The following is a 24708-nucleotide window of genomic DNA, read 5'->3' on the forward strand; positions in this document are numbered from 1 at the left end:
AATGATGAAACGTACAGTGAATACGTCAACGGGTCTTGATTGTATTGTTGTAACTCATAATTTGTTATTAGATGAGAAGCATATAATGAAAGGAGGTGGAGTATAGTGAAAAAAGATGCAACTTTTTTTAAGTGACAGCTACTTAAAAAAAAATGAAAAATTACCAGTTGATATTGTGTGATTCTGAAGAATTTGTTGTATTTACATACAGCTTTTTTTCTTTTCAGGGGTTGCTCATCCTGTCGGAGAAGCTCATCGACATGAACCACCCAACCCACACGATGAGGTTATTGTAGATGAAGGTATGGATGGTGACGAATCGAACGAAAAGAAACTACCAATGATGAAAGCTGAGCAGGCAAATGATGTAAAGCAGGAAGCCAAAATAAATGTTAAAGAAAAGGAGGTAAAAGAATCAAAAGAGGAAGCGAAGGTTAATCCTGTAGTAAAAGAACAGGGTGGAAAAATTGGAAATGATATCAATAATCCTGGAAATGCTCCAGAAGTTAAATCAGAACAAAAGGAACAGCCAGCCAAGATGGAAGTGGAAATGAATGCAAAAGGTGCAGTGCCTCAAGCGGGTGTAGAAATACAGCAACAAAAGATGGATAAACATGGCAAAATTCCTGGAAAAGATGATTCCGTGATTCATAATCAAGAAGGAATGGTAGAAAACATGAACAACAAAGATGCTAAAAATGGTAAGCTGCATCTGGTCAGATCCACCTTAAACCTTAGCAGGTTACTGCATTAGTTCCTGTAGATAATGTAAATTGTAGCCACAGTGCACTGAAGGATAGGGACGGACTGCATATCAAGTTCATTGGCAGAGGCATTGATCAGGTGATCTGCTTTGTCTGGAATGCTGCTTAACAATTTTTCTTATGTTTGCAACCAGCATGGAAGTGCAGAACTTGCCATCACACTTATAAGCCATGTACATTTGAAGGAAAAGTTGTTGAGTAGACTCGGAAGAATCAAGTGGTGAGCTACTCATCCCAAAGAGTGTAACATCTGCATTGTTGCTTTAGCCATGATATTAATATGGCTTGTCTAATTCAGCAGGCTTCTGATTACCAGTGACCTTTCACTCCTCTCATCGTATCCACCCACACATCCCAAATTTACTTGTAGGGATTTGGCAGCGGTTGTGCTGTTTCCACCTCCTTTCTCCTCACTACCATTCTCAGTTGATTTGCCATATTTATGAAAAGCTGGGAGAGACTAAGTAATGTAAAAAAGAATTGCAGCAGTCTATCTGTTGAGCTTCAGTTTTCCTGTTTGGATAGTTCAATTGAATTAATCCATTCATCTAATTGTTTCCTGCAGAAATTGGACATTTCCTCAGTGACTGCTGACGCTTATTTTGGCCAAAAATATTTTAATATCAGTTGGCCTGTTCACAAAAATGGTTTTGCATTTTAATTTGCTGACTTAAATTTCTTCAGTGCAGCTAACATCAGCAAAGCTGCACTCTTTAAGACCTGATTAATCTCCCTGTGGTCAGGGCAGAAACTGAAGTGAAGTTGGGGATAATAATAAAATGTAACCAGCACCTATACAGGTAACCTGTTAATAGGTGTCACAGCATTATCTCTGCCATTTTAGTGGTATAAGGCAGTCTTAGTTCATCTTTAGAATATTCTGTACGTTACTTGTATATTTTGAGCCTGTCACCTGTTGAGGTCGTCATCAATCTATAACTTCAATAATTTACTGGTCAAACAGCACAGAACCATTTTCTGTATTTCCATCTTTTCCGCTGAAACTTTACTGTGCATTTCAGCGAAAAGAATTCCTGTAAACAGGCACAGTGCCACTGCTATATAGGTAGTGTAATACCTAGCCCTTGCTCTTTGTGAGTACACTGTGGGAGAGTCACCAATATTCATTGGCCAGCTGTCTACTGACAACAAACTAGAACTACAGGCTAAATGACATGCACAACTAAAACTTGCAGATTGGGTTTAGCTCTATTTGCACAGAATTTCATTGAATTTATGAAGGGCATTGAAGCCCTCTAGTGTCACAAAAACACGATTGCAATTACTGAACAAAGCAAATAACAGAAAAACACTGGTCTGGATTTTATGGAAATGCCATTTCCCTGCTTAAATGTCACAAAGTATGGGACTTGTGGGTGAATTTTGAAGTCCTAAATTTGCGGGTAGTTCCTTCCCAGCCATTGTATGTTGGAGTCCTCATGGAATCTAGCAAGGAGCACACATTTGTGAAGTTCCCCAGCACTCAGGGAAACTGCCGACTCAACCTTTGCCAAATTGCGCTTGGCGCAGGAACAGCAGTGCCTCTCATTTCATTGGAGAGGAACAACTGTGAGGGTTATTGGGTAATATTTTTTGAACGTGTTGAGGTTAATTAAGTGTTTTGATTGTGTTCTTGAATATTCAAGTGTTTTAGTTTCACTTTGTTTTTAAGTTTTGATTGTTAAAAGTTTAAATGTTTCAGGGTATCAGAGACATTTCTAAATGTCCAAAGTCTTCAACGGGTTTTGCAGCCAGGTAATTCAACAGCTTGGTGTAGCCAGTTGTCAAGGTTGTTTTTCAAACAGTTTCATGAGCTTTAGGCCCCTGTTCTCTGTACAATAGTATTTTGCATACAAAAACAGAAAATTCTGCAAAATCTGGTTGTTGGTCTGACAAAAGGTCGTAGACCTGAAATGTTGACTGTTTCTCTTTCCATGGACACTGCCTGATTTGCTGTGTTTATCCAGCATTTTCTGTCTTTGATTGCCAGCTTCTGCATTTTTTTTTGATTTAGCATTTTGCACACACACTGCACTGTTTATTACATTGGTGAAGGGTGTTTTTGGTGAGATGGTTAACCTACTAGATTGGCAAAAGGTAACTTGGTAATATGTAGGCCCATAGCAACCATGGACAGCTGGCTGCTGCTAGGAAATTTGTGCATTTTTTTCAATCTTTTTATTAGTTTTCAAATTAATACAGGTTAATATATAACATCAATGTTTGTACATGTAATACAAAGAGATCGGAAGAACAATCGTGGCATGGATAATCATAAAAAAACAATAAAGTATATTAAAAAAATCTGTAGATCCAACGATCTCTTAGTGAATGAATATAATATAAAAGAAAGGAAAGAAAAAGATTTATTACATCAAACCAAACTAAACTAAAGAAAAAAAATTTAAAAAAAAACAGAAAGAAAAACTGGACTAAAATTTCTCAGTAGAAACAGAGCAATATTATGTCGTCAACTCCATTCCTCTAAGTTGAAAGGTTATTACAAGGTGATCTATATCATGTGAAAATATTGAATAAATGGATTCCAAACTTCCTCAAATTTAAGCAAAGGATCGACAGTACCACTCCTAATTTTTTCCAAGTTTAAACATGATATAGTTTGAGAGAACCATTGAAAAGTAGTAGGGGGTATTGGATCCTTCCATTTAAGCAAAATGGATCGTTTGGCCATTAAGGTAACAAAGGCAATCATATGGTTAGCGGAGGCAGATAGATGGCCAGACTCTATCCTTGGTAATCCAAAAATTGCAGTGATAGGATGAGGTTGTAAATCAATCTTCAATACATTTGAAATAATGTTAAAAATATCTTTCTAATATTTTTCCAAAAGAGGACAGGACCAAAGCATATGTGTCAAAGAAGCCACATTTGATTTACATCTGTCACATATAGGATTTATAAGTTGATAAAAACGAGCTAGCTTATCTTTTGACATATGGGTCCTGTGAACTACCTTAAACTGTGTCAAAGAATGTCGGGCACACATTGAGGATGTATTAACTAAATGAAGAATTTTCTTCCAAGTCTCTGTAGGTATAGATGTCTGGAGTTCACTTTCCTATTCATTCTTAATTTTGTCCAGTGGGTCTGAACGAATTTTCATAATTAGATCATAGATTATTGTTAATCTATGATCTAATTATGTTATGCACCTATGGCTTCAATACTTACTAATAATCAAAGATCTCCTTTGTTTAGGCTTTTTTGAGGTACTAGACAAGGCTGCCCATTAAGCCCTTTATTATTTGATATTGCTTTAGAACCTTTGGCTATTGCACTTTGGGATTCTTCAAATATATGTGGTATTACTTGTGGACAGCAGATTCATAAGATATCTCTTTACGCAGATGACCTGTTACTTTATATTTCTAATCCGGAGGAATCTATTCCTGCAGTACTATCACTATTAGATCAGTTTAGTGTTTTTGCTGGCTATAGATTAAATCTTAATAAGAGTGAACTTTTTCTATTAAATATGCAAACCCCAATTTATAGCCAATTACCTTTTAGATTGTTAACTGATTATTTTATGTATTTAGGTGTTAAAATTACCAAGAGACATAAGGACTTACTTAAAGCTAATCTACTACCTGTAATTGGCCACGTTAAACAATTATTTACTAAATGGTCTCCACTGTCTCTATCATTGGTAGGCTGAATTAATGTCGTTAAGATACCAAAATTTTTGTATTTATTTCAAGCGATTTCAACTTTTGTTCTGAAATCTTTTTTTTGACACTATTGATTCTAAAGTTCTTTCATATATTTGGCAGAATAAAAACCCAAGGTTAAGTAAGAAATATTTACAAAAACTAAAAAAGGATGGTGGTATGGTCTGTGCATTTTTAACTAAATTTATGTTCTAGTTTAGTACACACCCAGTGTTTTATTCTTCGGCATTTGCATGTAACTTAGTTATAAAGAATTTTTTGTTTTCCCATTTTGTCTCCCCACCTCGCATCCTACTCCTCCCCATAAAGTCAACAAGAAGGATTTGCCATCTTTGGAAAAGGTTGATGCAGCTGGAGAGTCACAGTTACGCATCCGAGATGAGAGAGACAATGAAAATGCAATTGTAGAAGGAAAGCAAGATGGAGACGTAGTAGAGGGTGAGTGGTGACAGGAAATATACTGAGCTGTAAAGCTATTGGAAAGTTTTTGGTTCAAAACAAATACCACTTTAAGCATTTCATTGGCCAGTGTCTTTGACATTAAAATCTATGACTGCACAGCCATTTTAGGGTTTTGAAATACTCAATGGTACAAATGCATTTTTTTCCTCATTAGTCCTTTGTATATTCTCCTGCCTTCTTTAGCCTTATCACTGTCTCCTCTCTCTCTCACACACCTCCGATTCACCAACTTCTTTTTAACTTTTTCGAGTTAATTATAGAACATTGTTGTTCCGCTTCTTTTAAAACCTCTCCCACAACATCATAAATTGCTTAAGTTCGTTGCTGCAAAGAAAATTGTGATTTCTAAAAAAATGCTGGTCTGTAGCGATTTTACTTGCCCAGTAAACAGAATGCACAGTGCTGATCAATGCAGTACGTAGCTTTCTCCTTTTATGATTCATAGCTCAACAGCGATCAGAGAGCAGAGAGTGCCGGAAATTAACGAGGAGCGATTTTTTTTTTCTCTTTCTAGCGTTCGGGATAGCGGCGAGTGACTGCGCAGGCGCGTGACGTCACTCGGCAGCGTGCGGGCGATTTAAAAGTTGGAGGGTTACCTTCAGTTTTTCTTTCCAGCGACCAGAGAGCGGAGAGTGCCGGAAATTAACGAGGAGCAATTTTTTTTTCTTTCTTTCTAGAGTTCGGGATAGCGGCGAGTGACTGCGCAGGCGCGTGACGTCACTCGGCAGCGCGCGGGCGATTTAAAAGTCGGAGGGTTACCTTCAGTTTTTCTTTCCAGCGACCAGAGAGCGGAGAGTGCCGGAAATTAACAAGGAGCAATTTTTTTTTCTCTTTCTAGCGTTCGGGATAGCGGCGAGTGACTGCGCAGGTGCGTGACGTCACTCGGCAGCGCGCGGGCGATTTAAATAGCAGACCAACATATCTAGCGGGCAGCGTCGGAGCGGGCAGCGGAGTGAGAGGGAGCAGAGTGGGTTAGGCTTTGGCTCAACGGGCTTCGGCGAGAGCGGGAAAGAGGCGAGACTAATAGAGAGGGGGTAGGTTATTAGTTTATTTGTTGAACTCAGTGGTATTCAGCAAGATGCATCTAGGGTTGGTCTTATGTTTGGAGTGTCAGATGTGGGGACCCTGGGAGACTACCAGACTCCCCGATAACTACATCTGCGCAAAGTGCACCGAGATGCGGCTCCTCAAGGAACAGATTGAGAGTCTGGAGCTGCAGCTCGATGACCTTCGGTTGGTTAGGGAGAGCGAGCAGGAAATAGATAGGAGTTATAAAGAGTTTGTAGACAGCACCTCTGTGGCGGTCCCCCTCAAAAACCGATATCTCATTTTAGATTCGGTTGGAGAGGATGACCTGATTGAGGAAGACCTCAGAAACCGGGACCTTGGCACCGTGCCTGGTACTGTGGTCCAGCGGAGGAAGCGAAATGCAGTGGTTATTGGGGATTCTATAGTAAGGGGTACGGATAGCAGATTCTGCGATAGCGACAATGAGTCTCGGATGGTGTGTTGCCTCCCTGGTGCCAGGATACGGGATATCACGGACCGGGTCCAGAATATTCTGAGGGGAGAGGGTGAGCAGCCAGAAGTCTTGGTACATGTAGGTACCAATGACATAGGTAGAAAAAGAGAAGAGGTCCTGAAGGAGGAATACAAGGCATTGGGGAGAAGGTTGAGAAGTAGGACCTCAAGGGTAGTAATCTCAGGATTACTACCTGTGCCACGTGTCAATGATAGGAAGAACAGAAAGCTCTGGCAGATGAATGCATGGCTGAGTGACTGGTGCAGGGGGCAGGGCTTCAGATTTTTGGATAATTGGGACCTTTTTCGGGGGAGGCATGACCTATTCGCTAAGGATGGGTTGCACCTAAACTCCAGAGGTTCCAATATCTTGGCGGGAATGTTTGATTTAGTTGTAGGGGAGGGTTTAAACTGATCTGGCAGGGGGATGGAAACCAGGATGTTAGGTTACAAGATGCTAAGGTAAAGGAGGGAGTTTATAGAAACAAGTCCAATGAGGATGGCAAGAAGGACAGGCAAGTGAGAAGTCAGGATAATTTGCTGAATAATAGAAGTACAACAAGTCAGGATGTTAGGATACAGAATGTTAGGATAGGGGATGAGGTATATAGGAACATGTCTAAGGTAGTATGTAGTGAAGATGGTAAGAAGGATAGACAGGTGGAAAGCCAGGATAATCTGCTGAACAATAGAAGTACAACAAAACTAATAGCAGATACCGGACTAAACGTACTGTATTTAAATGCACGTAGCATTAGGAATAAAGTAGATGACCTAGTGGCACAACTACAGGTTAATAAATACGACATTGTGGCAATCACCGAGTCATGGCTTTATGATGGATGTGATTGGGAACTGAATGTCCAGGGGTACACAGTGTATAGGAAGGATAGGCGGGTAGGAAGAGGGGGAGGTGTGGCCATGATGGTTCGTAGTGATATAAAATCGATAGAAAGGAAGGATATTGAGTCAGAGGAGGTGGAATCCTTATGGGTGGAGTTAAGGAATAGCAAGGGTAAAAGGACAATAGTAGCAGTCATATATAGGCCCCCTAATAGCAGTCAGCAAGTGGACGATAAGTTGCAGTTTGAGATAGAAAAAGCATGCCAGAGTGACAATGTGAAGATAATTATGGGGGATTTTAACATGAAGGTGGACTGGGAAATCCAGAATGGCGGTAGTACTCAGGAGAGGGAGTTTGTGGAATGTCTAAGGGATGTTTTTCTAGAGCAACTTGTTGAAGAGCCCACCAGGGGATCGGCTGTTTTGGATTGGGTGCTGTGTAATGAACCAGAGGTGATTAGGGAACTAAAGGTAAAGGAACCATTGGGAACCAGTGATCACAATATGATTGAGCAGTTTCAAGTTTGAGAAGGAGAAACTGATAACTGGTGTATCGATATTTCAGTGGAACAAAGGAAATTACAATGGTATGAGAGAGGAGTTGGCCCAAGTTGATTGGAAGAGTAAGCTGGCTGGAGGGACGGCAGAGGAGAAATGGAGGGAATTTCTACAGGAAATAAGGAAATTGCAGGATAGATATATTCCAAGAAAAAAGGTTTTTAATGGAAAAAAGGCACAAATGTGGATAACGAGAGAGGTGAAGGCTAAAATAAAAGCAAAAGGGGCGGCATACAAAGAAGCAAAAATTAGTGGGAAAACAGAAGACTGGGAAGCTTTTAAAAACCTGCAGAGAGAAACTAAGAAGGTCATTAGGAAAGAAAAGATGAATTAGAAAAGGAAGTTGGCGGATAACATTCGAAAGGATACTAAGAGTTTTTTTAAATACATAAGGTGTAAAAGACAGACACGGGTTGATATAGGACCAATTGATAATGGTGCAGGAGCTATTATAATGGACGATAGAGAGATGGCAGAGGAATTGAATGAATATTTTGCATCGGTCTTCACCGTGGAGGACATCAGCAATGTGCCGGTTAGTCAGGAGTCTCACGAAATGGAATTGAGTTCAGTTAAGATTACTAGGGAGAAGGTGCTAGGTAAACTAAATGGACTAAAGACTGATAAGTCTCCCGGACCGGATGAGGTGCATCCCCGGGTTCTGAAGGAGGTGGCTTTAGAGATAGCGGAGGCATTGGTGATTATTTTCCAGAAATCGATAGATTCCGGCATGGTTCCGGAGGACTGGAGGGTCGCAAATGTAGTTCTGTTGTATAAGAAAGGTGGGAGGCAGCATAAAGGAAATTACAGACCTATTAATCTGACCTCAGTGGTGGGAAAGTTATTGGAATCTATCCTCAAAGACGGGGTTACGGAATACCTAGAGGCGCAGGGCAGGATAGGTCCTAGCCAACATGGTTTTGTGAAGGGAAGATCCTGCCTGACCAATCTATTGGAGTTTTTTGAAGAAATCACAGGTAAGGTGGATAAGGGAGAGGCGGTAGATGTTGTGTATTTAGACTTTCAAAAGGCCTTTGATAAGGTGCCTCACAAGAGACTGATTAATAAGATGAGAGGTCATGGAATTACGGGTAGGATAACAGAATGGGTGGAGCATTGGCTGGTTGACAGGAAGCAAAGAGTGGAAATAAAAAGATCTAGTTCTGGTTGGTTACCGGTTACTAGTGGTGTGCCGCAGGGGTCGGTGTTGGGACCGCTCCTTTTTACCTTGTACATTAATGATTTGGATGATGGAATAAATGGTTTCGCAAGATCACAAGACAAGGGAGCAGAAGCAGGCCATTCGGCCCATCGAGTCTGCTCCAAGGAAAGGGAAATAGAAATGAGAAATGGGGAATGGGGAAAAAAAAACTATTCTAATCCCAATTACCGGCCTTATCCCCATATCCCTTGATATCCTGACTATTTAGATATCTATCTATCTCCTCCTTGAACGCCCCCACTGATCTGGCTTCCACTGCTGTACGTGGCAAGGAGTTCCACAAATTCACCACCCTCTGGCTAAAGAAATTTTTCCTCATCTCTGTTTTGAAACTGTACCCTCTAATTCTAAGATTGTGCCCTCTGGTCCTGGACTCACCCACCAAGGGAAACAGCCTAGCCACATTTACTCTGTCCTTTCCTATCAATATTTTAAATGTCGCTATGAGGTCCCCTCTCATTCCTCTGTACTCCAGCGAGTACAGTCCAAGAGCCGACAAACGCTCCTCATACGTAAGCCCTTTCATTCCTGGAATCATCCTCGTAAATCTCCTCTGAACCCTCTCCAACGTCAACACATCCGTGGCTAAGTTTGCGGATGACACCAAGATAGGGGGAGGAGTAGGGAGTATTGAAGAGATAGGAAGGTTGCAGAGGGACCTGGACAGTTTAGGAGAATGGGCAAGGAAATGGCAGATGAGATTCAATGTAGGGAAATGTGCAGTTGTACACTTTGGAAGCAGAAATAAGCGGGCAGATTATTATCTAGGAGGAGAGAAAATCTAAAGCACGGAAGTACAAAGGGACTTGGGGGTACTCGTGCAGGATACCTTAAAGGTTAACCACCAGGTCGGATCGGTGGTAAAGAAACCGAATGCTATGTTGGCATTCATTTCGAGAGGTATAGTGTATAAAAGTAAGGAAGTGTTAATGAGGCTTTACGGGGCACTAGTGAGGCCTCATTTGGAATATTGTGCGCCGTTTTGGGCCCCACATCTTAGGAAGGATGTGTTGACGTTGGAGAGGGTTCAGAGGAGATTTACGAGGATGATTCCAGGAATGAAAGGGCTTACCTATGAGGAGCGTTTGTCGGCTCTTGGACTGTACTCGCTGGAGTACAGAAGAATGAGAGGGGACCTCATAGCGACATTTAAAATATTGATAGGAAAGGACAGAGTAAATGTGGCTAGGCTGTTTCCCTTGGTGGGTGAGTCCAGGACCAGAGGGCACAATCTTAGAATTAGAGGGTACAGTTTCAAAACAGAGATGAGGAAAAATTTCTAGCCAGAGGGTGGTGAATTTGTGGAACTCCTTGCCACGTACAGCAGTGGAAGCCAGATCAGTGGGGGCGTTCAAGGAGGAGATGGATAGATATCTAAATAGTCAGGATATCAAGGGATATGGGGATAAGGCCGGTAATTGGGTTTAGAATAGTTTTTTTTCCCCCATTCCCCATTTCTCATTTCTATTTCCCTTTCCTTGGAGCAGACTCGATGGGCCGAATGGCCTGCTTCTGCTCCCTTGTCTTGTGATCTTGTGAACAGATCAGATTAAGAAATAAAACAGGAAAGCTTTGTGGTCTGAAAGTTGTACTCAGCAGAATTTACATATTAAAATATTTTGCACATTTAGTCATTTATCTCTCCAATTTTATTCCCCACCTCGTTAGCCAGTTTAAAATATTGAAAATCAGCTAGCAGTTAGATGACATTTCTTTCCTCCTTGTGGATCAACATCTGTAGTTTGCTCATTGTGAAAATGGGGAATTATAACATGGCCCCACTTCCTATCACACTTTGGAAACTGAAATTTTTATGAAATCTGTATTGCTGTATTTATAGACCTTGAATTAAATTCAGGTCTCTACATCAATCAATGTGTTGATGTTTCTCCACCACTGGACCCCCAGCTCTCAAAAAAGAACCACAATAAAAGTGCCTTTGTAGTAATCTACAAAAGAAGGGTACTAGAAAATAAGATGGAGGATTTTGTATTTCAAGAATATGGAGTTTTGGTCAAACCCCATTAGAAGTACCATATACATTTTTAAGCACCATCTCTCTGAAAAGCTTTATTCTTGGGCATTTGGCACCAGAAGATAAGAATAGTATTGGGGCTTAGAAGGTTGAATTTTGAGGATAAATTGCATAAACCTCTGGTAGTCCCTTGAGTTTGAGTCATTGAGTGAACTGATGAAGGTGCATAAAATGTGAAAAGGAATGGATGAGGTAGACGCAAGGAAACAATTTCCTCTGGAGGTGGGGTTGGGTGGGGAGAAGTTGAGAACATCAGGCTATGAACTTAGAGCTAGGCCATGTAGTGTTAAGCTATTTAGAGTGAAATTAGGGAGCATTTTTCTGCACATGGTAGAAATTTAGAATACTTCTCCAGGAAAGACTATAAATGACAGAACGGTTAGAGCTGGTAAATAGCTTTTGTTTGGTAAAGGTATCAAAAGCTGACCAAGTGAGGCTTAACTGCCAATCAGTCATGTTCTGATTAAATGGCATGAATGACTGAAAGGGATACTTTTGTTCTCAAAATTAATCCAAAGACTGTAATCATGTGGATCTAAATGTTTAGAGCAATGTAGCTTTCCTGAAAAATATTACTTTCATCTTTACTTTTTTTCCTCATGCAGGTGAAGGAAAACACATGGACCATGTAGTTTTACTGAATGTGATTAAAGAGCAGCAGGAACAGCAGAAGCGACTGTTGGACCAACAGGAGAAACTGTTGGCTGTCATTCAGGAACAACACAAGGAGATTCACCAGCAAAAGAATGATGATGAGGACAAAGGACAGCTGGGTGAGAGCCATTATAAAGAACAGAGTAAAGATAGGCAATGCTGTACTAATTGGGTGACAGTTCTTTAAGAGGTAGATTTATCCAGCATTGTTCAGTTTCGGATATTTTTACTGATGTATTTAACATTAGAGACAAGATTAATCAGAAGCACTCAATAGATTGATGTGGTGTGATGTAACTAGCAAAGCAACTTAATGCTGCAGAGAGGAACTGAACATGGTGGTTTCCTCTAGACTGCAAATCAAAATGAAAATTCCATCCTTACAGTATCTTTTGATGTAGGTCCTTGTTTTAAACAATATATAATTTTACCCAACTATTTAAAAATTATATAACATCTATGGAACAGCATCAAAGAGGCAAATGGGTGAATTCTGCCCATTCAGCCGAATGAGCAGAATGGCCACTAACAGTATTATAAAGTTTTTATTGTTCTATAACTAATAAATCTGATCATTTTTCATGCTTTTGCTTATTACTCTTGCATCTCCTTTACTTTTTTGAAATTTCTGTAGATAATGAAAATCCCGTGAAAGAGAAAATTGATCAAGGAAGTGAAGATCGGGTAAAAATTGTCGAGGCTGTGAATGGACAGAAGGAGGAGAAGCCTCAAATAATCAATGCTGGTTTGCAGGGTGACTCTCCTCCTAAACTTGACCAAGATTTGCTAGCAGCTGATCACAAGAAGGATAATGTTGGACCTAAAAATGTTATGCACAAAGCTCAGCGCAGTGCCCTAGAAAATCAGGGTCAAGTTCATGATCCTAAGCAAGATGTTGAAACTGATGTTGACGCTCATAAAGTTGCCCCTCAGCTGATCAAAGAAATTGACCAAAACATTGGGGCTCCAGAACTTCTCTTGAGAAGCAAAGATAGTGAAAAGATGATGCTTCAGAATGATGCTGAAGTTCCTGAAGCAGCAGCTAAATCTGCCCAAGAGCGTGGATTTAGAAATCCAAATATTCCCTTAGAGAATGTGATCAGAGTTCAAAGGAAAGAAGCTGAAGCTGGGGTTCGAAATCTGAAGATCCCAGATAAAGATACAAAGGTTTTTGAAGGTCTCAATGTTGAAGTAAAATCAAAAAATGAAGTTCATGGCATTGAATTGAAAATTGAGCCCAATCCTTTAGTACAAAAACCGAAGCATGATGAGAAGACTGAAAAAGTAAGAGTTGGAGGTAAGGATGTATTTGAGGGAAAGGATGATCATCCAGTTGGACACATGGAAGATGGGAAGGAAAAAATTGAGCAGCCAGTGAATGCAGCTAAAATTCCAAAAAACCCAGAGGAAAATCTCAAAGATAGAGCACAAGAATCTGACAAAAGGAAAGTTGAAGACGATTCTTTGAAAAACCATAGAAAAGCTTCAGATGATGAGATGCAGCCAGACCCAAACATTGTGCCACAACACAAGGAAAAGAATCCAAGCCAGAAGAATGGTGAACCATACAAAGACCTGAAAGTTGATGGAGGTGGTGATCTACGCAGAAAAAAGAGGGACCTAAGGTCACAAATGGATGAAAGTCATCCATATGATGGAGGTAAACTGATCATCAACCTTGATCCAGTGCCAAACTTTAAAACTGACAATCTCCGAAGTGCCCTGGAGAACCAGCTGAAACAGGTAGCAGGAGGATCGTTCCAGATCGTTCAGAGCCGGAAGATGAAACAAGTGACCAGTACCGAAGGTGATACATGATTCTTGTCCATGTTCCAGAGGACATATTTGAGGTTCAAACAAAATATTTCATGGATGGTATGGAGATTCCTTTGTGTGCCACGTGCAGCTTATACAGTGTCCCGTTTGCATTGTGTGAATGAAGTCCACTTACAACAAATAAATAGGATTTTAAGAAGCATTTTGAAGTAATTCAGAAAAGGTTATTGGAATTTGGTTACCTGCTAAATAGCAATTGTACAAGGACGTTATGTATTGAAGCTGATGATTATCGGAAGGGAGTGGGTAATCCAGAAATTCTAAAAGAAGTGTGAATTACAGAAAATCTCAAGTCCTGTTGTTCTGTGCATCTATTAATAGAAGCCACCAAGAATGAATAAAAATGTACTGCAACCTATGGGATTGTGACAGCTAAATGTACCATTGATTGTATGAAGGCCATGTTCAAACCTTTGAAATGCAACTAAACTACCCAACTACTAGTGTCTTCAATTTCCTCTCAGGGACAACAAGCTGCTTCAATGCGAACAGCAAGCTTTTCTTATTGGATATTTCTAAATGGATATTCATTAGGGCAGTTGATTGTATATTTTAATAATATAAAGATTTGTGTGATTAATGCCTATTTTTTTTTACGTGTGTGCACGAGCAAGTTATCATCTAAACTCTTATCAATATTTGATTCAAGACCTTCCTTTTCCTGCTAAAATAAACTACTTTGGATCACATTTTATGCCTTAAAATGTGCTCGATTCTCCATTAATCCATTGTGCATTGAATTTTATAATGACTACCCTATCGTAATTTTGGCATCTGAAAAGCTGATGAATTATTTTGCAAGAGTTCTTTTCAACAGTAGTGTTTTGAATTAATTGTGTATTTTATGATGGGTGAAAGGTGCAATATTTAATTGTGGCCATTTATCTAACTCCTGCACAGCATACCTGTAGGCAAAATATGTAGGTCAACTGTTAGGCCCAGAAAATGGAAATGTATATTTTAAATGAATAATCCAGAATAAATTCCTGAATAATGCTTTATTTATATAAACAAACACTTTTCTTTGTATACTTTTATAAAGAATTAATTTTTGAAAACGTAACCAATTTTAAGTGTTTAAAAAAAATTGGGTTCTCAATTCTGACTGTACACAATATTTCATTTGTATCTTCCATACCCATTTGCAACAGGTATCATTTCAAGGGCCAATCAGTGTTGGAACATGGGGTGTCTATTTTCACTCCATGGAAATGCCTTAAAGACAAAGTAGATACCAAGTTTCTTTTTTCTCATGGGGCTCAGAGATAAATATTTTAAAGCTTCAAATATTCAAGTTTTTAGATGTAATCCATATGAATGCAAGTCCCTGGAATTAGTTGCATTTAATTAGGTTGACTATTCAAATAATGCCATGCTGGCACTACCACCAAGTTGTTCCCATTTACAAGCTTTTCACAGATGTAATTTTTTTTGTTAGGGTGTTTCTAATTTACTTTAAGTATCTATGTTCAAAGATGTATAAACTCGGCACACTTGTAAATAATAGTATTAAAACAAATGGTATGATAGATTCTATGCGGGATTCAGAACAGGCAGTAGTTTTTCAATTTCCAAATCCTTGTTAGAATATCAGTTTTATTTATGGAAACTGATCAGGGCAGAGAAGCAGGTTATTTATAATTGTCTAAATTAATGTGGCCTAAATATAGTGACTATTTTTGCAAATATTTTTAAGCCACAAAAATCTTCCAATGACTTAACTTTCCAGTCCATCACCAAGTTGCAAATATGATTGCTGGGTAAATTTTTCTTAAACTATTTATTACTCATTTATTAATTGCCATCTGTTTATTACCAATGCTACAAGGAATCAAAGGTTAAAATCATCCATGTCCCAACAACTATTGTTATGTTTCATTTTACGTGACTTACGTTGATGCATGTGTCTCTATCCTTTTGCAACATTACAAAACTGTAAATGTTACTATCTTCGTACAAGTAGTGTACCAGTTAGTTTACTTATATACATTAAAATAAAGATTCTGCAACATCTCAGCAAAGAGGATGGTCTGTACTCAGACCTTGGCTAGTGTTCCTTATTAAGCTCCCTGTTGGGAAACAAGCAGAGGAGATTATTGTTTCACCATCTGAGTTCATTGTTTCTTGTAGATAAGTGCCTGAGTTCCACTTGGTGCCTTCTCTCGAGGTGCTGTTAGTCTTATGAACCAACATAGGGGAAGTGAAAACCATACCACTTCCTGCAGCTTTTAATAAGCTCATTGTTCTTGCTGGAAACATTTGAATCTGATTTCCAAATTTAATGATTTAAAAATCTCAATGTTTATTACATTTTCTACCTTAATTGTTCTCATCTAAATGCTGTCCAGAGTTAAAAATGATGGCAATACTGATCTGGTAGAAAAGTTAAAACTTTGGGTCAGTTTTTCTGTCCGTTAACTGCATCTGAGTTTCATAAAGTTGAGATGAAAGTGAATTTTTCACATTCCTCCTGGAAGTTCTTTGCATTTTATCTTTTATTCTGACATTTTCATCCATTGCAGTTTTTAAAATATTGCTTATAACTTACTGTACCATATTTTAATACTTCCCTGATACTTGTGGTCAGATTTTATGTGTAATCCTGTCATTTTTGCTAAACGTTTGAAGTGCTATTGTTCAGTTAATTCAGGATTATCCTTCAACAGTTCACCTTTGCATTTGAAATAAGGGATGGATTAAGTTTAAGTGCAAAAAGCAACAAAATGAAAATGACTGAAAGTGAATGTGAACTAAACCATTGATAGTGTAAAGTAAGAAAGTGTCACTGATGAGATTCCAAGAAAACATTCCAAATGAATACTAACTCCGGATGGAGAAGGAAATGGAACACGCAGATACATTGTTATAATGTAAATGGTTGGCTTATCAATAAAGTGCGATTAACAAACATTGGTATAGAATCGTATTTATTGTATTTCCTGGAAATGCTGCAGTTAAATGGTAGAATCTGTTCATTTCCCTGTCAGCAGTTTCCATTTTAATTAATCTGCTGCTTAAAGATAACAAACTGCAAAACTATCTAATGATCATAATTCACTTTGTGGTTGTTTCCTGAAGTTAATTTTGAGATCTAAATCCTATCCCAAGTCTACTTAATGCCTACCTCTCTCAGTTCCATATTTACTTATCTGATTTTTAAAAAATTGTTAGCTGTGTTTCACTAATAATCTGAATTGATGTCCAGATGCAAGGATTAATTAAAATTAAACTTTATATTGGACATTAAGATTTTATACTGCTGTGGGGGGAAATTTTATTACAAAGAAGTTTCGAAAACAAATGATATTTTTGGTAGGTTCTAACATAACAATTGATTATTTGTATAAATCCCTTTAGCAATTCTGCATCAGTGATGTTTCAGCAATGTTTGCTGGACACATTTGAGAGCAGTTCAAATAAATGTGTAAAATTGCTGATGGAATGTTACAATTCTATAAATACAGGTCCACAAAATTTGTCACAATTTTTGAATAACCTTCATTAAGAATTTATGCCCTTATTTACAATGGAAACAACCAATATAATTACATTCTATCTGTGCTGACATCGTACTCCAAGATATCCTTGTTTCTAACAATTCTCTAGCAAATTGCCAAACATAATTGTAAAATTTAAAAATAAGGACAGTGTATATAGCATTAATGGGGCTGAATAATGGGCCAGTTTAATTAGCAGTGACTGGTTGTTATGAAGGGAACAATCAGCATTCAGCCACCTGAAAATCATTTCAGACAGTAGCCCTAACTGTACCCAGGATGAGTGAGTGACAAATGCCAATGCCTCACCCTTCTGTCTCATCACCAGCCCAATCAGACCGAGCATGGGGTATGAATCTCCATTCATTTCTATATGGGATTTAGAAGAGAAAGGCAAGCTCAGTTAATTTTGTTGTGTGCACTACAGTTACTTGCCCAGACTATACTGGCAGCATCTGCCAAACCACAGGCAGTTCCTCATGATTGAAGATGATTTGATTCCACTCCTGTTTTTTGGGTTTGGAGGTGGCTCTTCAGACCAATCTGGAACTGCAGACTCTTCCACAGATGGGCAGGTGGTGATTAAAATACTGGATTGTCCAGTTGATCCCAAACATTGTATGGTGGAGTGGAAGTCACCTTTGAGCAGCTTCTTTTAACGTAAGGTGGCCATTGTACACCAGCTGCTACAAGGGCTTCACAGGGGTAGGTCTTGTTCCAGTGGTAAGGGGTATAAGATAAATTGAGATGACTGCATGGGAATGCATTAGTGGGCACATGTATAGGTCCTGCCCAACATGCACATTCACACACGTACTGGATGGAGTCCATACCCACTATCTCCCTCTGGGTTTCTCACCACCTTCTTGCCCACATTTCCAGCTATGCTCCAGTGGACAGCTCTTGAGCCCAGCTGCAGGCTGACCCACATTCTGAAATGTGTTCCTAGTCCCTGGCTCCAGTAGTATAGTTAACCACCTCGGTCCCCAATCCCATGCTCTGCCCACACCCTTTGGACTCTGGCTCCAGCCATACACTGAACCACATTGATCCCTGGCTCTGGCCACATACCTGACTACATCAGATCCCAGGTCTGGCCACACACTGGTCCCCTATGGAGATACAGTACTGATCATGTCATATCCTTGTCGTATCTAATGACTCATTTATCAAGCTATCTTTAAGTTTTATATGAGATGCAAATACTACCAAGAAAATGGAAGCACTAATCACAGCTTCACTTCTGAGATATTAGTGACAAGGTCGATCAGCTCGACTCTGTCTGGTACAGAAACACATGAATGCCGTGTCACATGATTGCTTTTCAGCTGTGCTGTCTGACAGAATTGTCCAATGTATATCCAAAACCAGTGCAAATTATTTTTAACCTCTTGGGTAAATGTACAGATTAAAAACACAAGTAATATTTATTATTCCAGAAAGATGATATTTAGAGACTAAAAACCAGTGCTAGGGAGAGAATTAAAGATCTGAGTAAAACAAGCTATTGAGTTCTTTTCATCTGAGAACAAGGTTTTACTCCAAGCCACACTGGGAGAATAAAAGACTTTTCTGAAGCTTTAAAGCCAAGATGAAGCAGCTTTGAAGAAGGTTGTATGTAATTGCTGCTGAACTTGATTTGGGGATGCATAATGATAACTAATTTTTTTAAGATATAGATATCCTAATACCTCAATTTGGTAATAAAATATCAGTTTCTCCAATAACACTAAACATAGAATTGTATTAACATATGAAATGAAAGTATCAAAATTCTTATATATAAAATGACTTCACTATTACATTCAGCACACAAAAGTTAGGGTATGGCAGATGTTGTATAATCTCATCGTAAGCTCACTACAACGCCATTTATTTTGTTTTAAGAGAATTGCATTTTGCCAAATTCTAAAGCATTACTTTGTGAGGCTCATTTACAGATGAATACACTTTGACTTTACAGTGGCCACCCACCCTGCTACTGTACTTCCATTTGGCTCACCAGTCCTTTGCATTCCATTGGTGTATTTGAGCATTCTCTCACTGTGAGGTTTAGCCTAGTAACAGACACAATGGCACCAATGCTTAAATATTCAATGAAATGCAGAGGGATAATTGAGAAAAAAACAGGGTTTTATTGTGCCTGTTTTGTTTTAAATATTGCTGCTTTCACCAGGGGTACCACATACTGCTGAGCTTGAAAGCTCGTGTTTCAGTTTCTCTTATTAACAAGTGTTTAAAAAAAACATAAGGACAAGATTTCCATTTTCTCTGTCCACTCAAGTCTTACGTCACTCCCACTTTACCTTGACCCACTAATGTTCCTCTCCTGCCTTTCAAACCCACCCTTGAAGTTCATAGAGCCTTGTTCGACCAATCCTCTCCATCCACTAGTCCTTTTGCACTGTTCTTCTTGACCCTTTTGCCTATCCAAATATTATTCTATTTTTAACCTTGCCTTTCTAAGACCCAACCGATTTTCTGCTTTGCTTCCTCTCTTCTCAGCATCAAGCTTCCTATTCATCCTTGCCTTTCATCAACCTCAATTCTTCTACTTCTAATTGACCATCTGTTTGCCATTGCGAAGCACTTTGAGACGTCCACTGTGTTAATAATTGATGATGAGGTTTGCAAAAGAGTCACTACACTTAGAAATGGATAAACCACTTGGTCCAGATGGAATCCATGATAGGTTGCTGAGGGAAGTTGGGGAGAATATTGTAGATACCATAGCCATATTCCTCCAAACATCTATAGATTCTGTTGGAGCCTAAGGACTGGAAAATTGCAAATGTTACACCAGTTTCAAAAGAAGGATATGTGGATAAACCCAGTAACTACAAACCTGTCAGCTTAACCTCAGTGGCGGGGAAAGTTCCAGAAACAATAATAATTACACATTGATGTACAGCGTAGAAATAGGCCCTTTGACCCTTCACGTCTATGCCGACCATCATACCAATGCTGTACTAATCCCATTTGCCAGCATTAATTTCACATCCCTCTATACCTTGCTCGTTCAAGTACCTGTCCAGATGCCTCTTAAACGTGTACCTGTTCCTGCCTCTGACATTTTTGTATGAAAAATGTATCCCTCAGATCTCCTTTATACCCCAGTTCTCTTACTTTAAACCTATGCCCTCCAGTTTTAGGCAGCCCTACTATGGGAATCAAAGACTGAATTAGCAGTCACTTGGATAAGTAATTGATTATAGAGAAAGCCAGAATATATTTTAAATATATTCAAATCTAAACTTGATAAAGTAACATTGAGAAAAATATGGTTATTAGTGTGGTAAACATGGACCTTTTCACAATGTGAGCATTGCTGGCAAGGCCAACGTTTGTTGTCCATCCTTAGTCATTCTGAAGAGTGATCGCTAGGCCCTTTCAAAGTCAATCACGTTGCTGTGAGTCTGGAGTCACATATAGGTCAGGCCATGTAAGGGCAGTAGATTTCTTCCCCTGAAGGACATTAGTGAATCTGTTGGGTTTTTACAATAATCCAGTACCTTTCTGGACATCATTGCTAGGCCCGGCCAGTTTGTTTATAGTTCCAAATTATTCACTGCATTTACATTTCACAGTTGATATGGTAGATTTTTAGTGCAGATCTCTGGTTTACTTGTCCAGTAAATTAACAACCGCATCACTCCAGCCCTCAAAAAGCATTTGATAAACCATCACAAATTAGGCTTGTCTCAAGACTGAATGGTATGGAATAAATGGAGCTGTGGTGGCTTGGATTAAAGTTGGCTAGGTGACAGGAAACAGAAAGACTATGAAATATTGCTTTCCTTATTGGAGGGAGGTGTGCAATGGAATTCCCCAGGGTACTGGTCTTTTTTAATATATACTTGTAATAAAGCTTTGGACCTTGGAGTTCAGGACATGAATTTCACACCAGATCACATCAAACTTGGAGGTGCAGAGAACTGGGAGGATAGTCATAGGAGATATAAACGGGCTGGTGGAACAGACTGAGAGGTGGCAGATGAAATTTAATACTGAGAAAAACGATGTTACATTTTGGTAGAAAGAATGAGAAGAGCCGATATGGACAGGGACTGAAGGGGGGAACTATTCTTAAAGCGAGATATCTGACAGTAGACAAAAACGTAAAGGATTGTTCTGAAACATTCCACAGGATGATACCTGAGCTGCTGAGTTTTTCAGCACTTCCTTTTTTCATTTAACGTCTGAGGGGATCTGTGCATTGTTCCTTTAAACAGCAGAGCAGGTTAAGTATGGGATTATAGAAAGCATGAGGGATTCTGGGCATCATAAATAAAGGCATGGAGGACAGGAGTAAGGAAGTCACAAAGAGCTTTTATAAAACACTAGCTTAGCCACAATTGGAGTATTGAGTCCAGGAATGAGTAAAAGAATGGCATGTCAAAAAAGTGAGATATGTTTTATATGGAGAGAGTGGTAGGGTCTGGACGGCACTGCCAGGGGTAGTGGTGCAGACAAATTCAATAGTAGCATTCAATAGGGAGCTGGGTAGTACTGGAATGGAAAGGATTTGCAGGGTTATGAGGCCAGGGCTGGGGCCTGGGACTAGTTAGATTCTCTTACAGAGTTGCGATGCACTGAATGGCCTTCCATGCTTTAAGCGCTCTACAATTCTGTGGAGAAGTTGCAACATAAACCTACCGCCTCTTAAATGCACAATCTAATTGATGAGGTTTAGAAAATGGGGCTTGGTAGCTTGGCCTTGAATGCAAATGGAAATGAGGAATGAAGCCCCACAGCTGAGCAAATGATTTATGCAGATGATTATGGCATCTTAATCCCTAAATTCCAATTTATGCATTATAAAACAGGTAACTGTAACTTTATCTGACTAAGGCTTGTATCAGATGAGACATTTAAGTGATTTTTATTATCCTGTTAAATAGTGGCTTAGAATTTGTCTTCAGATTTACTTCTTTTTCTTTATTTTGGAAAATTAAAAGTCTGTCTCAAGATCATCTATTTAGGAAATTTTCCAGAAATGGAAGCTGCTCTCATAACTTTTCACAAGGAGCTACTTCATGTTCATTTATTTGTTGGGGGAGCAGCAGACCATGAAAACCCAGGCTTGTGAAGTACCACTGGAAAGGACCTCAATCCTCCTATACATAATCAACCAAAAGCAGGTTCAGATGGAGAACATCCATGCAATTATGTCAAAAAGTTTGCACGTTTTGTGAACAACCACTCCCTTCAGCAGACTCAGAATTGGAGAGAAAACCTCCCCTGATAAGATCTCAAAAGATGGCATTGGACTCCTACTGACACTGCCACCTACCTCACATTTTCAGAGACTCTGCAGCACCTTAACGTGGTTGTGATTCTTTGAAAGCATTTTTCAGTGCATCTTCTCCATCCTTTTTATGGACTGTAAAAGGTCCCATGTCAATTCTTCATCCACCTATATCACCCAGACTTAATATACTTCCTCTACTCCCACTTACTCAATAAATAATCAAGTGAACAGTTACTTTGCTGTTCCTGATGCTGTCCTGTGGTCTTTGATTCTCAGAAATCATATCCTGTGTTTATTTTTAATCGAACAACAGAACATTAAAATTGTGTCAAAGAATGCTGCTTTCAAATCCTCGTGAAATTCCCACTTGAAGAGTGTGGCTTCATGAGGCATGCATGTCCTGTAGATAATGTATTCCAGGGAGGTCAAACTGATTTCACACGATGGGTGTGTGGTAACATCCTAGCATCTGGATGGGTCACATTCAGCAGCAGTTACTTTGGGGTGGTGTCCTGCAACAGAAATTAACATTCATCTCAATTACCTTTTTGGTGTTATCAGGGCAGCCAGGTTGTGGGATATATGTACAGCTGAATAAGGAGAAATGGTGTTTACAGGTAAGCCTATTTGCAGAAGGATGTTCTGCAGTATTTAGTCTTGGCACTCTAACCAGTTCTGCAGATGCATTTAATAGTCGAATGAATACTACTTTCATGAAACATTCTTAAAATAAACATCAACTTTTCTTTTAATATATATATCTGAAAGAATATCATTTAACAGGCAAACAATCAAAAAACGTACAAAGGCAGAAAGCCAGGTCCAGCAGCAATTTGCCTACGAGATATATTGAGTCTTAATCTATTTAATTCTCAAACAAAAACCCATTATTCCAAACAATTCAGACTGCTATTGTTAAAGACCAAAATGAGGAGGAGTGGTGGGAACTCAGAAGTCATACCAGTTCAGTACCTTGGGTCCAGCATCAGTCTCATCATATCCCTCCCAAGTGCAGAAACACCAGATGCAAAGTGGTCAAATGTTTAATTTTCCACCAGCTTTCACATAAAAATCCAAAACATACAAAGCCAAGAAAATTGAAAAAATTGTGTGTGTTTGAGTCCATTCTTTACTTTGACACCAAGCTTAATTAGAATGGATGGTGATGTTCAGATCTATCAGATGACAGGCTGGAGACTCCTTTTATTCAGCAATGTTCTTAAGACCTCTTTTCTGATCTCAGGATTGCTTCTTATCAAGCTTTCTTGGCCTAAGGGAAATAAGGTGAAATTGTGCATCAGTGTTACACAAAATAGAAATGAAACATTGAAAGAGTGTGGTCCAACATAGTGTGAGAAGCAGTGACAGGGGCCAAATTAACGTCTGTCAGTGATCCCTAATCATGGAAAGCGCAAGTTTACAATCACAATGAATCCTGCATGGTGGAAAAGGATGGAGACATCAGAGGACAGGATATTCAGGCTGCAGTTAGTGGGAGGCTGAAGTCTGTAAGTGTTAAAGAACCTCAACACTGGCTATTCTATTTTAAGTGGGTCATGAAAAAAATTGGACTTCTTGAAAATTGTTTTGTTGCAACAGTTGTTCCAGAGTCTCAGCATTAGCCTGGCTGGAGTTTTGAACAAAACAAATAGTGGCAAAATGATTAAGTTACAAATGAACATCACAGTCATTTATCCTTCTGCAGTGATACCTTTTTTTCTCCCCAGCACAAAGACAGATCAGAAGAATTGATGTCTTACAGCAGGGTGATTTAACCAGCAGAATATTTCTGTATCGGCTACTCACTTATACCATAGATTTGAAAAAAATGAGGGGTGAAAATGGATCTTTGTGGACTGAACACTTTATGGTCACTAGGTCCACAAGTTGAGGTTTGAGTGAAATTACTGCAGCTCAGACAGCCCAGTGATGACCACCATAGTGCACCCAAGAAGAGCAGAGCAGGCGTAGGCCACTCGGCCCCTCAAGCCTGTCCTGCCATTCAGGATATGATCATGGCTGATCTGCCCCGGGTCCCATCTCCTCTTGTGTCAGTTCCCATAGCCCGCAATTCCATGACCTCTCAACAATGTATCTGCTTCCTCCGATGATTAGCTTCCATAACCCTCTGAAGTAGAGAATTCTTGAGATTCACCACCAGCTGTGAGGAGTTCCTCTGCATTTCATTTTTAATTGGCTGCCCATAATCTTGTAACTATGCCTCCTTGTTTGAGATTCTCCCACTAGTGGAAGGCATCTCAACCTCTATCCTATATATATTTCTCTCATGTGTTTCAATAAGAATATAAATTTCTTTAACCAGTCATGATAGGAATTAGCTTTGTTAATTTATTTTGGACTGCCTCCAATGAC

The 24708-nt window shown here is 39.3% G+C and overlaps 1 protein-coding gene across 3 annotated transcripts in view; it reads left to right on the forward strand.

Moving 5' to 3' along the window:
* Window positions 1-16489, forward strand: part of LOC127579925 (putative sodium-coupled neutral amino acid transporter 10) — a 98727-nt gene extending 82238 nt beyond the window's left edge. For all 3 annotated transcript variants that reach the window (XM_052032986.1, XM_052032987.1, XM_052032988.1), the window contains 4 exons: window positions 228-701; window positions 4766-4894; window positions 11703-11870; window positions 12386-16489. In XM_052032986.1, the coding sequence (XP_051888946.1) occupies window positions 228-701; window positions 4766-4894; window positions 11703-11870; window positions 12386-13569 (1955 nt within the window). In that variant the 3' untranslated portion in view covers window positions 13570-16489. The remainder of the gene's footprint in view (window positions 1-227; window positions 702-4765; window positions 4895-11702; window positions 11871-12385) is intronic.
* Window positions 16490-24708: the final 8219 nt, after the last annotated feature.

This window comes from Pristis pectinata, chromosome 18 (assembly GCF_009764475.1).
Source record: "Pristis pectinata isolate sPriPec2 chromosome 18, sPriPec2.1.pri, whole genome shotgun sequence".
In the NCBI taxonomy this organism is placed as follows: Eukaryota; Metazoa; Chordata; class Chondrichthyes; order Rhinopristiformes; family Pristidae; genus Pristis; species Pristis pectinata.